Raw genomic sequence first — 14153 nt, 5'->3', positions numbered from 1 at the left:
ACAGTGTTCTCCACCTAAAGTTTAACATCTCAGGGCAGATCCTTCTTGGTACAGAGTACAGGGGAGCCTTGATCCACATCATCACCATTCCAGGAGTGCACAGTGTCTTATGATCCTGAAGAAATGGTTTTTCAAAAGGAAAGAAAGATCTTTTCCAATTGTGAGCAGCAACTCTGCTCCATGCATGAAAACTGTCTAAAAAGCAAACATACAGACAACATTTACACAATAGGCATCTGGCAGCATTTTCAGACATTTTTTTTAATTTATTCTGACATGCTATAAAGGAATAAATTACACTGTTAAAGAATTACCAGCAATAAAAGTATTTCTTTCTTTCAGCTGGGCTAGAATAGGAGTGAGAAGGAAGACAGCCTGGGGCAGTAACCAATGTGAACTCTGCATGGTGTGAGGCTGCCCCCGAGAACAAGAGGAAATCTGGTCATATCCACTTCACAAGAACTTGAAAGAAAATGCCTTGGTTTAAAACCATCCAAATTTTTGGGGTTTTTTTTTCCAAACCATTCCAATTTTTTCTCCAAAGCAGCAATCACAAGTCAGTCCAGCCGAGGCAGGACATGGCAATGCTCGGAGGCTGCCAATCCTGGGTCTGCAAAAGATGCCATTTCATTTTAAAAAATTCCAATCTTATTATAGAGGGCTGGTCTCAAACAACAGGTTATAAAAATGCAAGACTGCCCCTTCCCCCTCAAGGAAAAAATACAAAATTTATTTAAAAACAAAATGAGGAAGAGTTACAACACTAAATCTAAAATGATTTAGAAAGAAATATGACTTCTTTTGCTTAACAAATGGCCTTAAAACTTGGTTTAAAAACAGGGTAATGTAAATTTCTTAAACTGAATTAACAAGGCAAATTAAAAAAAAAAAAATCTCATTTCCTTACAGAAACAGTTTTTAGTTTTTAATGAACTTGTAAACAAAAAAGTTCCCGCTTCAAAATAAAAACAAAATCCCAGATCATATAGATGTTTACAGTGATTACATTTATCTAAGCAACTTACATACAGGTTCAGTTGTAAGATGTTAACTAAATTTCGTGACAAATATGCTGTTTTTCCTTTTATACCAAGAACATTATAGAGTTAATGCAGAGTCCTAAAGATTATCTAGTAGTCGCTAAGTTTCTCTTAAGTCTTCACTTTAGATGCTGTTATTTCTAGCACAGGTAAGCAGGCAGAGTCTTTCATATGCTTAAAAACTGGAATCTTTGGTTACTACCATGTCAGCTGGCTTGGTATGTTGCACATAGAAGCCAACAACTTTAAGAATGTTTTAAGTGTACAACTTTCAAAACCCAGGGAGGAATAACCAGAAAAGAGTGCACAATTGTGAGCATTTACAATTATCACAACTGTTGCCGAAGACTGTTCATGCCATTCTTCCAAAACAATGAGATCTCATAAGCAGTGTAGTTCAAAGTAAAAAGGTAACAAAAATTGGCATATGCACAATTTTCTCCACTTGTGTGTCAACCATTAGTTAACTTTTCCACTTGAAAAAAATGCAATAGAAAACTGGACACCATGTTTCACTATCTCAGTAATATTCACAATTACAGCTGCTACAACTCAAAGTGCAGCATCACTGACACTGCCCAGAGCCAGTTTATATTGATATTAAGTTCTTTACACCAAGGAAATGGTTGCCCACAGCCACTGGCAAGTGTATGAACTAAAATTTCTAGGATTTGGGGAGTGACAAGTCCTGCTCCGATCTGCTCTGCTTTGTCCCATCCTCGTCATGCTCAGAAACCTGCAAGATAAACACAAGGGGAAACTTTACTGATACGGGATGGAAATTAGCAACAGCCTTCACAGGAGGAGAATTAAACAGCAGTTATGGTCATTCAAAGGGGAAAATGCTGCTCCATCTGGGAACTGCAGAGTTCCTGGTGGCCATTTCCAAAGGTAACCCAGCATTTGGAGCTCTCACACCTCTCACTCACACCTAGTGCTGCACTGGGAGCCAGGCTTAATGCACCAGCTGGATGCCACATTCCTGCAGCAGCAATTCAGCCCAGCAGTTTGAAAACAAGCCGTGTTATTGCCACTAGGAAACAGGATGTAATTTCATAGGATTGTTTTCTACTCGTCTGCAGTGGCTCATGTTTATATCCCTGAATGTCAAGCTGTCATCTGACTGCAGGGTGCTCTCCAGAGACGCAGTACGGCAGTGTCACACGCACAGGCAGGGGACACCTCACCCTCCAGTACCTGCTGCCACCACAAAGCCACAGCAGCACGCTCTGGGCAGCCACAACACAAGGCAGGAGCTGTGCCAGGGACTGGGGGAGCAGCACACCTCAGTGTTTGGAAGGACGAGCTGACTCACATGACAGGAGAGGTGGTGCACACACAGCAATTCTTTTCATGTTCAGTATTCCCAATGACATTGGGGGACAGGGAGGGGACAGGGACAGGAACACACACACACCTCCAAGAACCAGTCACTGCAGGCTAAGCCAGTCCTGTGCTCCTTTCTGGTGGCTCAGGTGGCAGGGCTGGCCTTCAGAGGGAACAGGAGCCCCAACCAGAGATGGTTTTGCCAAGAGAGTTTCCGCTCTGGATGCCCTCCAGACAGGAGGGTTCTGACCATGGCTGAGCTCATCACAGCAACAGCTCTGAGTTTTTGCAACAGAAATCTCTTCTCAGTGAAATACAGACAGAGCTGACCTCAGCTAGAGTTTGTGCTGTCATCCAGAGAGAAGCAAGTGCAAACAAGTCTTGCTAGTCTGACATTGTGTCCAAAACGTATCTGGAGAGCACCCAGAAAATGGCTTTAACTCTTCCAGAACTGGCTACAGGTTATTTCAATGAGGTTCAAGAACTTGTTTCAAACCCCGTGTTAATGCACTGAAGGACAATTCTCTTTATCCAGCACTGGTCATATTAAAAAAAAAAAAATCCTGTGCCAGAATCAAGACAGACATTCCCACTTGAGTGCAAATTCCCACAGAACAGTGACTCCTGATTCCCTAATCCTTACTTGATGCACACAACCAGAAATTATGCTGTTTTTCCATTTAGTGTGTTCAGCAGAGAACACTGATTCATCTTTTGAACCACTTTCTCCATCAAAGCAGCCAAAACAAAGTCAACAAAGGAAGAGTGTGGAAAGAAACAGATCAAGTCATTGCTTTACAAGTCTGAACATTTCATAAGAAATGGGAGGCTGAACCTGAGGACAAAGAGCATCCTACCAAATCATCTGCTGCTATTAGAACTCCTCAAACCCAAGGTAACATGGGCAGGAAAATGTCCAGATACTGCTACAGAGAGCAACAGGGAACTGGATTCAACTCAAAATGTCCCTTCAAGACACAGCCCAAGCACAGCTCTCAGCTGAGACAGAGATACTCAGAGCACTGTTGGCATGAGGAACGTGCTGCAGAGTTCATGGTGGCATCTCTTCCATAGATCTTCACTCCATCCAGGGCCAAATCGTCACTCCTTGTCTCTCTGAGGTGTTACCCAAACCTCTGGAAATCTCTGTGCTACATGAGGGATCCTCACATTGCTTCATTATTACCGTGGCTGAAGATCTGATTGACAGGGGAGCAGCAAATGTGGTGTAATTCCCTAAAAACCTCCTCGATTTAAAATGCTCAAACTTTGTGTATTCTCCATTTCTCCAGACAAGTGAGAAGTATTCAGTTGTCAATAATTCTAATTCTCAAGCAGAAAAGCCTCAGTCTGTTCTGAGCAATCCTGCCACCACCACAGGCATCCAGCAAATATTAATGGACCTGCTGACAGCCTCACAGAATCTCCAGTGTCAGGAATTAAAAGCACCTCTCCCAAATGGAACTGCTAGACTTTATCCTGCAAGATTGACTGCCTGAGTCACTTTTATGACTGAGGGAAGCTGAGTGTAAGCACAGTTACAAATCACACCTGAACAAATGCTGCACTGGCAAAAGAGAGCCAGCCCAACCTGGCCGAGTCAGCAGAGCTCTGTCTGCTGGAACAGTTCACCTCTCCCAAGTTCCAAACCAGCTGATCTGGCTGTTACAAAAGACACTGCACAGAGTTCCAGAGAGGGGCAGGGAAAGAATAAATTGAAGAGAAAAAAGGCCATGGACAGAACAGGCGATTCTGGAAACAAGCAGAATATTTAGCCTGGATAAATTCTAGGATTCGTTGATGATTTAACACGGATCTGAGTTAAGAATTCAGGAATATCAAACAATCTGAGTCTGTACTTCTCTGGCTCACCCTGCCCAGATGCACATCTTCAAGAGCACTTTATAGATAACTGCACATTGTATAACCTGTACATTGCTATTTGCAGGACTCCTGTTCAATAGATGTGGTAACATTTGATACCAGGAAGCCTTTTAAGCCATTTCCACACAGGCTTTGCTACAGCAACTACAAAAGAATTTAACTGAACTCCAGAAAAAATAACCAGGTATTTCATCCTCTCCAATATGACAGAGTATCCAAGACATACAGCCTACACCTTCACCTTAGCTGGGTTCAAAAAAATCTTCATTAATAGGCAGAATTCTCCACAAAAGACATGCAGGATTTTAGGAATCTGGAGATCTTTACTTTGATGAAGAGATGAATCCTCTGAAGTCTTCAGATGTTTGCCAAGCACTGCTTTAATGCTCTGCTGACATTACAGCTTGATTGATCCAAAGGTCACAAGCCTTTCTTGGTGATGGGGAGGGAAGAGGAGAGTCATTCCCCAAAAGAACCCAATGGGATTGTGCTGAAACCTCAGGAATTTCCTCTTAGCTGTAGCAATGGGTCTCTACCGAAGGACAGTGTGATAAGGAATGTAAATCAGTGAAGAGAAATAGTCCAGGGCTCCATGGCAAAGCTTCCACGGTGCCTGGCAGTGAGTTCAGCTCTGCTCTCTGCCACTGAAGCATCACTTCAAGGTGCAGGCAGATCATCACTTTAATCACTTTTCTTTCCTCACACAGAGCATTTAGGCAGAGACTGTCTGAGCCAGCAGAGCAGCACATTAAACCTCAGAACACTTCAGCAAAACTTTGTTTCAGCAGCTCACACCTTGATTTTCAGGGCAGGTTCCACTTACAGATCATCACCTGCAAAGCCTTCACTTGGAGCATGAGCTGTTGTGAGGAATGTGCATTTCTGCTCAAATTATCTTCCCCTGCTCCAACAGCCAACATCTCCACACCCCAAATTGGGCTGGGTTCTGAACTTCAGTCAGAGTTTCTCTATTTCAGGAAGCAATCCAAGCCCAGGTGCTTAATCACCCAGTCTGTTACTGGTGTTGCAGCTGAAGAACTGGTTTCCAGCCTCTGTCAGCTCCAGCCACTCTTTATGCCAAAAATCTGACATTTAATGGCATCTGTGAATTTTTTATTTTTTTTTTCAAGAACCACTTCAATCTTGGGAAGAGCAGCAGGTATTTTACTACTTCATTTATTCTGGATGAAATGTGATTTTTTGATAGCTATTTCAACTAAAGACACCTGGTAAGGTTTGAATGCTGCCACAATATGTGAAGAACAATGTTTTAGTTTGATGTAAACACTTCTGCATTTCTTTGATTTCCAGGATTGTCGTGTTAGCCAAGTACATAATTTTATACATATAAAAATGACAGATAAGAGGTACTGAAGAGCAGCAATGCCTCAGTACAGAATTTAAACCCTGCTTCTCTATTCTCAGTCACACAATCTCATTAGTTTCAATTTTATCCACAGCTCAGCTGGAGGAATTGGTTTCATGGCAAGACTGGCTCAAAAATGCACAGATGTGACAGTTGCATCCTAGGGACTTACCAGACTCACACCAGCACATTTACATCACACACACACACAAAAAAAAGGATTTTAAAAGCTTCAAGACCATGTGGGAAAAAGAACTGCTGTGTCTTTTCAGAACTTAGTTTTCAGTTATTACACAATTACATTTGAACATGTCACAACATTTCCCTTTGAAACCATAACCTAGAAACATCAAAAAAAAATCATCAGGAAACCTGAAGCCCCACCCCAGAGCACCCAGATACTTCAGAAAATTGTGAGTTGGCAATCCACAGCAGTTTGGGCTTACTGCTTGTTTTTCACAAGGCATTTTGAGCTCACTGGTCCCTTGCTTGAACTCTGGACCAACTGTCTCAATGTAAACCCACTGGAGGAAGCCAGAGCAGTCACAATTTTCTGTTCCCAGTGTTGGAGGCATACAGAACAGAAGCAAACCCACAGCACTGTACCAGCTGCCACAGAGCAGAACCCAAAGTCTCTAGATCCTTGCCCAGTCAATGAGAATTATCCCTTAAGAAGTGTTAGGTCTAGGATTTTGGATTGCATTATATATTTATACATATATAAGGACATATATATGTATATATATAAAAATCAAAATAAATAAAAATGTCACATTCCCAACACCAAGTCAGTTTCTTGTTTTTGGAAAGTGGTTAATGCAGGAGCAAAAAGATGCAGTGGTTAAAAATGACCCAACATCCCCAGAAGAAATGATATGAATAACAAGGACATTTTGGTATAAAGTTAGTAGTCAAATTCTCCAAGGACGTCTTTTGGTTTTGCTTTTGAATTTAAGAGCCAAATGTAGATTTTAAACCACCTCCTTGATCTAACACTTGCAATTGCCGCCGTTGTCCAAATTCGTGGAATTTTTGTTTTTCCTCTAACGTCACTTGGTTCTTGGCTACTAACCTTTCATGTTACTCTTGGATTTGTCAGTTTGCTTGCCTGTGGGGGTTTGGGCCTGCTGCCCCTGCCCACTGGAAGAGGCTGCCTGCTGTGCTGCTTTCTGCTTTAACATTGTCCAGTCGAATGTGTAGTCATACTGGTGGTTCAAGGTCCTGCAAAAGAGGGAAATGTTCTGCTGTAACAAGTCAGAGCTAACACCAAGCCCTGCCTGAAATCCCAGAACTAGGGGATAGCTCCTTCTCTAAGCTGCTTTGGAGATTATGAATGGTATAGAAATGTTAAGTATTACTAACTTAAAGGGATTCTTGCAGCAAGCCCAAATGCCAGCCAGCAGCATTTACTCACTGCTTACACAAAGATCTGCACTTGTGGAAGCAGCACTTCCTCCCAGCCCAGCTCACCCTCTGGCTGCACTGAGCTTCTGAGCCTTTTTTTTTTTTAACATAGATATAATTTCAAGGAGAGACTGCAGTATTGTACATCACTGAATAAAGATTCTTTGGATTCCAGAAACCTGGGGAGAGACTCCAGAGATCAGTACCAGCCCTTCTTTTGACATGCTGTTCACTGCACAAGGTGGAATTTATGTTCCAGTTGCTCTAACGAGCTCAATGAAGCAGCACTCTTCTCCTCCACTGAAATTTCTCTCCTGGGAACCACTGCTGGGCACAGCACTGATTTCCAAACATAAAAAGCTTCAAAGGCTTCTACCAAGGGGTCAATTTCTGAAGGTACTTGCAACAGAACCTGAAGCATGGGGCTCAGCCCTGTGGTCACATCACACAGTGCAAAAACAAGAGAATCTTTTCCCTTTATGTTTAACATTGAACAATAATTTTCAAGTTCCTTTAAACAGCTTTTGAAGCTCTGAAATGAAAGGAAGTCCCTGAAGAACTCCCTACACCACACACACAGGAGCTGCTCTCTGCAGTGCCAGTCCCACTGAGCAGTTTCTAACTGGACCCCTGAGAAGTTTCTGTACTTTTCCACTTGGAGACTGACCTGAAAAGAATACGGAATAATTGCCTCAGGTACATGTAATCTGGTGCCTCTTCAAAGCGCAGGCCACGACAGTAGTTCAGGTACATGGCAAATTCTGCAGGGAACCCCTGAAAATCAACAGTGCTCATCAAGCCATGGCTTGCAGCAAAAACCTTCTAACAAAGGCAAAAAGATGGGTACGTGTCTCTCTAATAGCAGAGGAAAACGGGTTGAAGATGTATGAATTAATTCCACTTTTTGTTGATTTATTCTGTATTTCAGCACGTGGATTTGTTCAGGTACACATTGCTTCCCCAGAACTGTTACCTCATACATGGTTTGCAATCATAAGCTCTCTGCTACCAGAACCTTCAACATTTATTTGTAAAGCATATTGTTCATCCTAATTAAACTTTGCTCTTATTAACTAAGTCTCTAAAATAATGAAAATTATCTGGTAAGAGATTCATTCTTGTTTCCTTAATAATCTGCTTGAACACAGTAGAGACAAGGTCAGTTAACAAGTGTGAAAACTTAAATTGTGAAAACCTCTTTCAAAGATTTTCTGCTTTACATTTTCAAACACGATGTGTATGAAAGCCTACCTGTAATAGGTAATAGCACACAGAACAGTGCTGTAAAAAATCACAGGGTGTAACATCCCTGGAAGTTCAAGGCCACACTGGATGGAGCTCTGAGCAACCTGGACTAATGGAGGGTGTCCCTGTCCCCAGTAGGGGATTGGAACTGGATGATTTCTAAGGTCCCTTCCAACCCAAACCATTCCATGAAGAGTTGAACAGCCCGGGAGATGCTGTCAGGCTCTGGGGATAGAGATTTGCAGGACTAGAAAGTGCAATCCTTGGTGCTGCTGCCTGAGGTGAACAAACCCTGCTGTGTTCTCAAGGATCTTTGGTAAGAAGCACTTGGATGCCACAAAAGGAATCTTAAAACTCAAAGGAAAATTTTGGAAAAACAAAGATCACTTGCATCCAATTCCACTACAGGCACCACTTGAGTTAGGGCAGACAATATGAACCCTCCTGCAGAGGCAGAAAACGGATGTGGCAAGTCAGACAGCTCCACCTTGGTTACTTATTTACTTCTGATGTCAAACTTGCACTGTAAACGTTGAAGGAATGAACAAGCCACACGTGAGAGAGTTGGGAGCCTGCAGAGCCAACAGTCAGCAAGACCTGAATGATGGTGCCATGAACTTTGCCAAGGAACAGCAGCAAATGCTGCCCTGGACACACATTCCCAGTCTTGCTGGGTGGCCAAACCCAAGGCACCCAGTGCCTGCCAAAGCAGTATTATTCAGCAGTAAATGCCATGTGAGGCTATTTAATATGTTGGCTCAAGTTTAGGAAAAAAAAACAACAAACAACAAACCAAACAAGAAAAGAATTTCCATTTCACAGTACGACATCATTTGGAAAGTCTTACCTTACACAAAACCTCAACAGGAGTGGACATTTTCTTTTCACTAATCTTTTCATACTTTTGCTTCTTTGTTGCAGCCTGTGGAACATGTAGGTCACAATATAAGAGATATTGTGCAACACTGGATTAACAAGGACAGCAGCAAAAAAAAAAAAAAAAAAGATGACAAAAATCCTTTGGTCAACCATAAGTATTTTATGTGAAATCTCCAAGTCCCACACACTTATTGCAAAGAGAATGAAGGTCAATCTGGTATTAAGATTTGGCCACAGTTTAATTCCATTTGTCTCAGTCTAATGCTTCCATCACATGGCACAGCTCGTGGAGTTCTAGCTGCTGCTTTTGTCCATTAACCACACCAGACTTGCAGCTCCATTTGCCAAAGTTGTATTAATTCCCACTCAGTGCCCCATTCAGGGCTGCCTGGTGCTTCAGCACCCTTTACATTCATTTGCAGCTGAAGAGTTCCAGTGGCCCACAAGCTGCTGCCTTTTCAGAAACTGTGCAGCTGCAACACCATTGGAATGACACAACTCTCACACGGAGAAAGAAAAACAATTAAAACATGAAAACCAATCACTGGAGTCTAAATAAGTGAAATAAGAAATGTCTGCCACTTTTGTAGCTGGCTCCCATACATGGAAATCCTGAACAAGCCTGCTGCAGTTAATAATTATTCAGTTGTGCCACAACCTGGACTGAAGATAGCACTGAGGCTGAACTTGCCAGGCAAGAGATTACTTCCATGCTCTCTCCAGCAATTCAAAAAGCCACTAACAATGTTATTTTTCTATTTCCCAAAGGGGCCTCAGCCTGCAACAGGACAATAACTGGCAAAGATGATGTCAGCTATTGTTTAGCATCAATTTTAAGACAGTCCAACAATGCACATTTCGCCTGCTGCGTAAGAGGCAGAATCCACGGTCTATAAATATCAAGCTTTGGGAAAAGCTGCTTTGTACAACTGAGACTAAACATTATATAAACCCACCTGACAGGCAGAAGCATGATACACAAACATGAAAAAAAATAATATTAAAAGGGTGAGGGAGGGAAACAAAAACATCATAACCTACCTTTAATCCTTGCCAAGGCAGACTGGTTCTGTTAAAGTACATCAATACATAGCCTAGAGACTCCATGTCATCCCGACGACTGCAGAGGGAAAAAAACACAAGGAATTACAAATTCTGCCGTTTCTTACTTTATTCCACAATGCTAGCATTCAAAAATTGGAATTAAAAAAAAAAAAATCAGGAATAAACCCTGAGAGAACTCTAAGATAGCAGGAGATCCTATTCATTTTTAATGGGTATTCTGTAGGTATTGTGTGTTCTAATCTGCAGGGAACTGCACTGATTTGGGAAACAAAAACTTTGGAAAAATGAAAAAACAAAAAAAGAAACATGAAATGTCTTTCCTGCCTTCTTAAGTAGCTTGGGTAGAAACTGAAGATTTTCCTGTGGGAACCATGGAATGCATTGTCAGAGAGAATGAGGTTAATGAGGTCAATAAGGCTGTAACATCGTGTCAGTAAAACTGTTCCCTGAATGTTGGCTCAGCCTGGGATCAATCCTGACCACCTGGCCCCTAAAGGGCATTGCTCCTTTCATCCCTCCCCTCTGTCAAAAACCTCTGAGCTGTCTCTGGTTTTAAAATGCAGCAATATTTATAAAGGTACATGAATCAATCTGAGATGTGCCTCTGCCTTCTTCCCACAAAAGTCTGTTCCAAGGCAGCTGGAGAACTCCAAAGTGATCCAGTCACAGACTTCAGTGAGAATTTGCACAAACTCTCATGCAAAAGGCTTCAAATGCTTCCTGCCCTGCACATGTTCCCCATCCCCACTGTGGCCACATGAACACCACTGTACTTTCCTCACAGCTTTTCTGAGCACCAAGACCAGCACAGTTCACTGGAGTGAAAAACACACTCCAGGATTTTTTTTTTTTTTCCTCTTGGCAAAGTTGCCTCTTCCCAGCTGTGGTAAAATCAGATTTTTTCCTCTGACTGCTTCTCTGCAGCTGACATCTATTTAATACGAGACAGAAAAAATAACTTCTTTCTGCTCCCTTATAGGGACAACCTGGTGAGTTTTGCTGCTGCTCTGCCACTCAGAGAAGGATTTAAAGGGTGGCAGGACAGACTCTACACCTCCTACCCCAACATGGGATCAAAAGGCTGACTGTGGTATTGCAAACAGGATTGCACACAAAGGTGAGGGGAAAACAGCTCCCCAGAAATGGGAACAGGCTCCAACCTCATCTAGCTGCAGATCCTGGTATGAGAAGAAAGAAGTTGGTGATGTTTTGTGTTCTAGCCCAGCCACAGAACCAGAACAGCCTGGCACCCACGGGCCAGCTCTGTGACCCTCTGGGGAACAAAGGAAAAGCTCTCCCAGGGGAAAATCAGCTTTTAGCACAAGGCCAGAAAAGCTCTGCTGTGGCCAGGGAAGAGAGGATTGGTTCCCTCCCCTCAGCAGCAGCCACCTCTGAGATCATCTCAGCTGCAACATGAAACCACGGACAAAGGGCTGAAAAATGATCCTGAGCCCACAAACTCCAGCCTGCAAAACTTGCTAATTCTATTAGAACTGCAGATTTTAATCACCAACAGCATTCAGTAAACCTGTACAGGGCCATGACATAAAATCATGTTTTCTGAGAAGGCAGTGATAGATTCAGAAGCAATAAAGGGATTAAGAGTATCCATCCCCCATCCAGCTCGTTGTTTTAATGTTTAATGTCATGATCTCGTAGTAGGAAACATTTAGTTCTGTAACTCTGTAATGGCTGCATTACATTTGAGAATATATTGATAGGAGCAGCTTTCAGGATTTGGAAAACAGGACAATCCTCTCCATTATTAAAATAAATAACATTGCAAACAGCTCCTGGACACAGCTGTCATTATCTGCAGGAAAACATGTTCTGTAACAGTTAAAAGTACAGGACTAGAGGTTAAAATATTCTGCCATAAGCTCCAGAACTGGTTTCCCTTGATTACAGGAATGCATTACTTCTTTGCCTCATTGCTGGTTTGACCTAGACAGTTTAGCAGCTTTTAGCAAGCACTAACCTACATTTCTAATTATAACAGAATTCCCATTACCAGCAGATATGGTGTAAAATCCAATTCAATTTTTGGTGTACAACTAAATTGAAAAGGAACATCCTTTGCAGATCCCTCCTTCACTCTCAGGTGCAAGCACAAATATTCCCTTACCAGAACTGCTTGGGGATCTATGAAATGCATTTATTTCAGAAGTGACACCTGTCATTTACCTCCCTGAGCCACATACCAAGCTGGCTTAAATAATGACACTGACAGATAATTAAATACCCCGAAGGAACCTTAAGGAAATTAAAAGTAAAAAAAGGAAACATGAAGCATTTCAAAGCACCATTTGTGGGTTCCATGTTCTGTTGAAGTTGACCATGAGAAATTCTGTCATTCTCATCTTGGTTAAAACAAAAGGTCAGAGGCACAGACATTCCTGGAAGCTTTAAATATCCAGGAGAAGTGAAGCCACACTCTTCAGTCATCCATTACAAAATTTAGGCACAAGATGTAAGGAAGAGAGGCATCCCTTGATATCCCCATGAGCACCTAACACTTCCAAACAACCCGAAGTGCTCTCTCCACTGGAAAAATTCTAGAATTCTGTAGCAACAAAATACCTTTGATCCAGAAGATAAAACTGTGTTTGTTGATTAAGCAAAACTCAAGTATATAAATATATCCACACACACCTGTACATACCTACAGACATGACTACACCAAAAACTAAAATACAGTGGGACTGAAGGTATTTAAGTCTTGCTTGCAGGCAAAAGGAGAAATAATGGTTAATAACTTGAAGAGAGTGAGAAAACAGGCCAGACACCAGCTTTGGAACACCCTTTCTGCTTCCAGAAAGGCCTCTCAAGCCAGTCAGCAGGCACCAACACATCAGCAAAGTGCACCATTTTATGTGTGAGATCCACATCAAAGAATGGCTTAGCCTTTCAAAAATCAAAATAATATGCAGAACATCCATCTGATGTCTGCAAGCCCCACAGTCTCCTCAAGAAGCAAATTAGCTGCTTGGATTTTTCCCCCCTATCCTTGCACAGGCAGCCAAAAGGAAGAACACTTGCAAAGGGGATGGATACATTTTTCATATAAAATGAGCTTTAGAAGTTTCCCAAAGACCACCCTGCAGCCTCCAGAAGGTTTGCACTCACCTCTGCTCAATGCCAAGGTGTGCATTGATGCTGGCATATCGAGCTGTGCCAGTGAGATTTTTGTCTTCTCTGTAAGGTATGTGTTGCCTTGTCCTGTTGTCCCGGTACTTTTTGGCCAAACCAAAGTCAATAAGGAATAACTTTAAGAAAAATGAAAATAGGTTAGATTGCTATCCAATCCCCCAAATTCCCAACTTCTTGCACTAGGCATTAGCTATGTTTTAAGACACCCAGACAATGTAACAGCCTACAGTTAAAAGAAGCAAAGTAACAGTGCAGAGGCGCAACCAGCTTTAACTAGCAAGTTAAAAACTCGATGGTGAATTAGCTCAAGCCTTTTCTCAATCCCCTGGCATGGATTAGATGGTGCTACTCAGCCTCTGGAGCTCAGTTCTACCACTGTTTTCTGTCCCTGCTGTAGTCTGATGACTGCAGTGCACAGCTGAGGGAGGAAGATGTGTGAAAGCACATCCCAAACCTTCACTGGCACTGGAGCAGCTCACACACACACACACACACTTAATGCACGAGGCACATCCTGCAACCTCCTGTCTCAAAGAGCAGTGGCCATTCTGCAGAGCACAAGGCCAAAACCTACCCCAAAAAACAAGACAGCTTGGTCTTGGCTCATTTTAAGGCTCCCACAACCACTGCAACAGCAGCAGGACAAACTCACTGGTTTGATCACAGCCAAGAAGCTGGAGCCAAGGAATGGATCCAATTTGGGTTTCTAATAACCAAGCTTGCCCAATGATTTGGTATTTAGCAACCTGAGTGTGTGGTAATTAGTGTGTGGTAATCAGTGTGCTGCCAGCCAG

General features: G+C 42.4%; 1 protein-coding gene across 4 annotated transcripts in view; it reads right to left on the bottom strand.

The window, feature by feature from the left end:
- Window positions 1-245: 245 nt before the first annotated feature.
- CSNK1A1 (casein kinase 1 alpha 1) overlaps window positions 246-14153 on the bottom strand; it is a 32324-nt gene continuing 18416 nt past the window's right edge. For 2 of the 4 annotated variants that reach the window (XM_014891202.2, XM_014891199.2), the window contains 6 exons: window positions 13336-13475; window positions 10186-10264; window positions 9113-9187; window positions 7688-7794; window positions 6689-6837; window positions 246-1776 (listed from right to left, as the gene is read on the bottom strand). In XM_014891202.2, the coding sequence (XP_014746688.1) occupies window positions 1769-1776; window positions 6689-6837; window positions 7688-7794; window positions 9113-9187; window positions 10186-10264; window positions 13336-13475 (558 nt within the window). In that variant the 3' untranslated portion in view covers window positions 246-1768. The remainder of the gene's footprint in view (window positions 1777-6688; window positions 6838-7687; window positions 7795-9112; window positions 9188-10185; window positions 10265-13335; window positions 13476-14153) is intronic. The other 2 variants (XM_014891203.2, XM_014891201.2) reach the window with 1 other exon arrangement.

Source organism: Sturnus vulgaris, chromosome 15 (genome assembly GCF_052056855.1).
Source record: "Sturnus vulgaris isolate bStuVul1 chromosome 15, bStuVul1.hap1, whole genome shotgun sequence".
In the NCBI taxonomy this organism is placed as follows: Eukaryota; Metazoa; Chordata; class Aves; order Passeriformes; family Sturnidae; genus Sturnus; species Sturnus vulgaris.
Note: the sequence above shows the minus strand (reverse complement) of the source record. Positions and strands in the feature narration are given on the sequence as shown.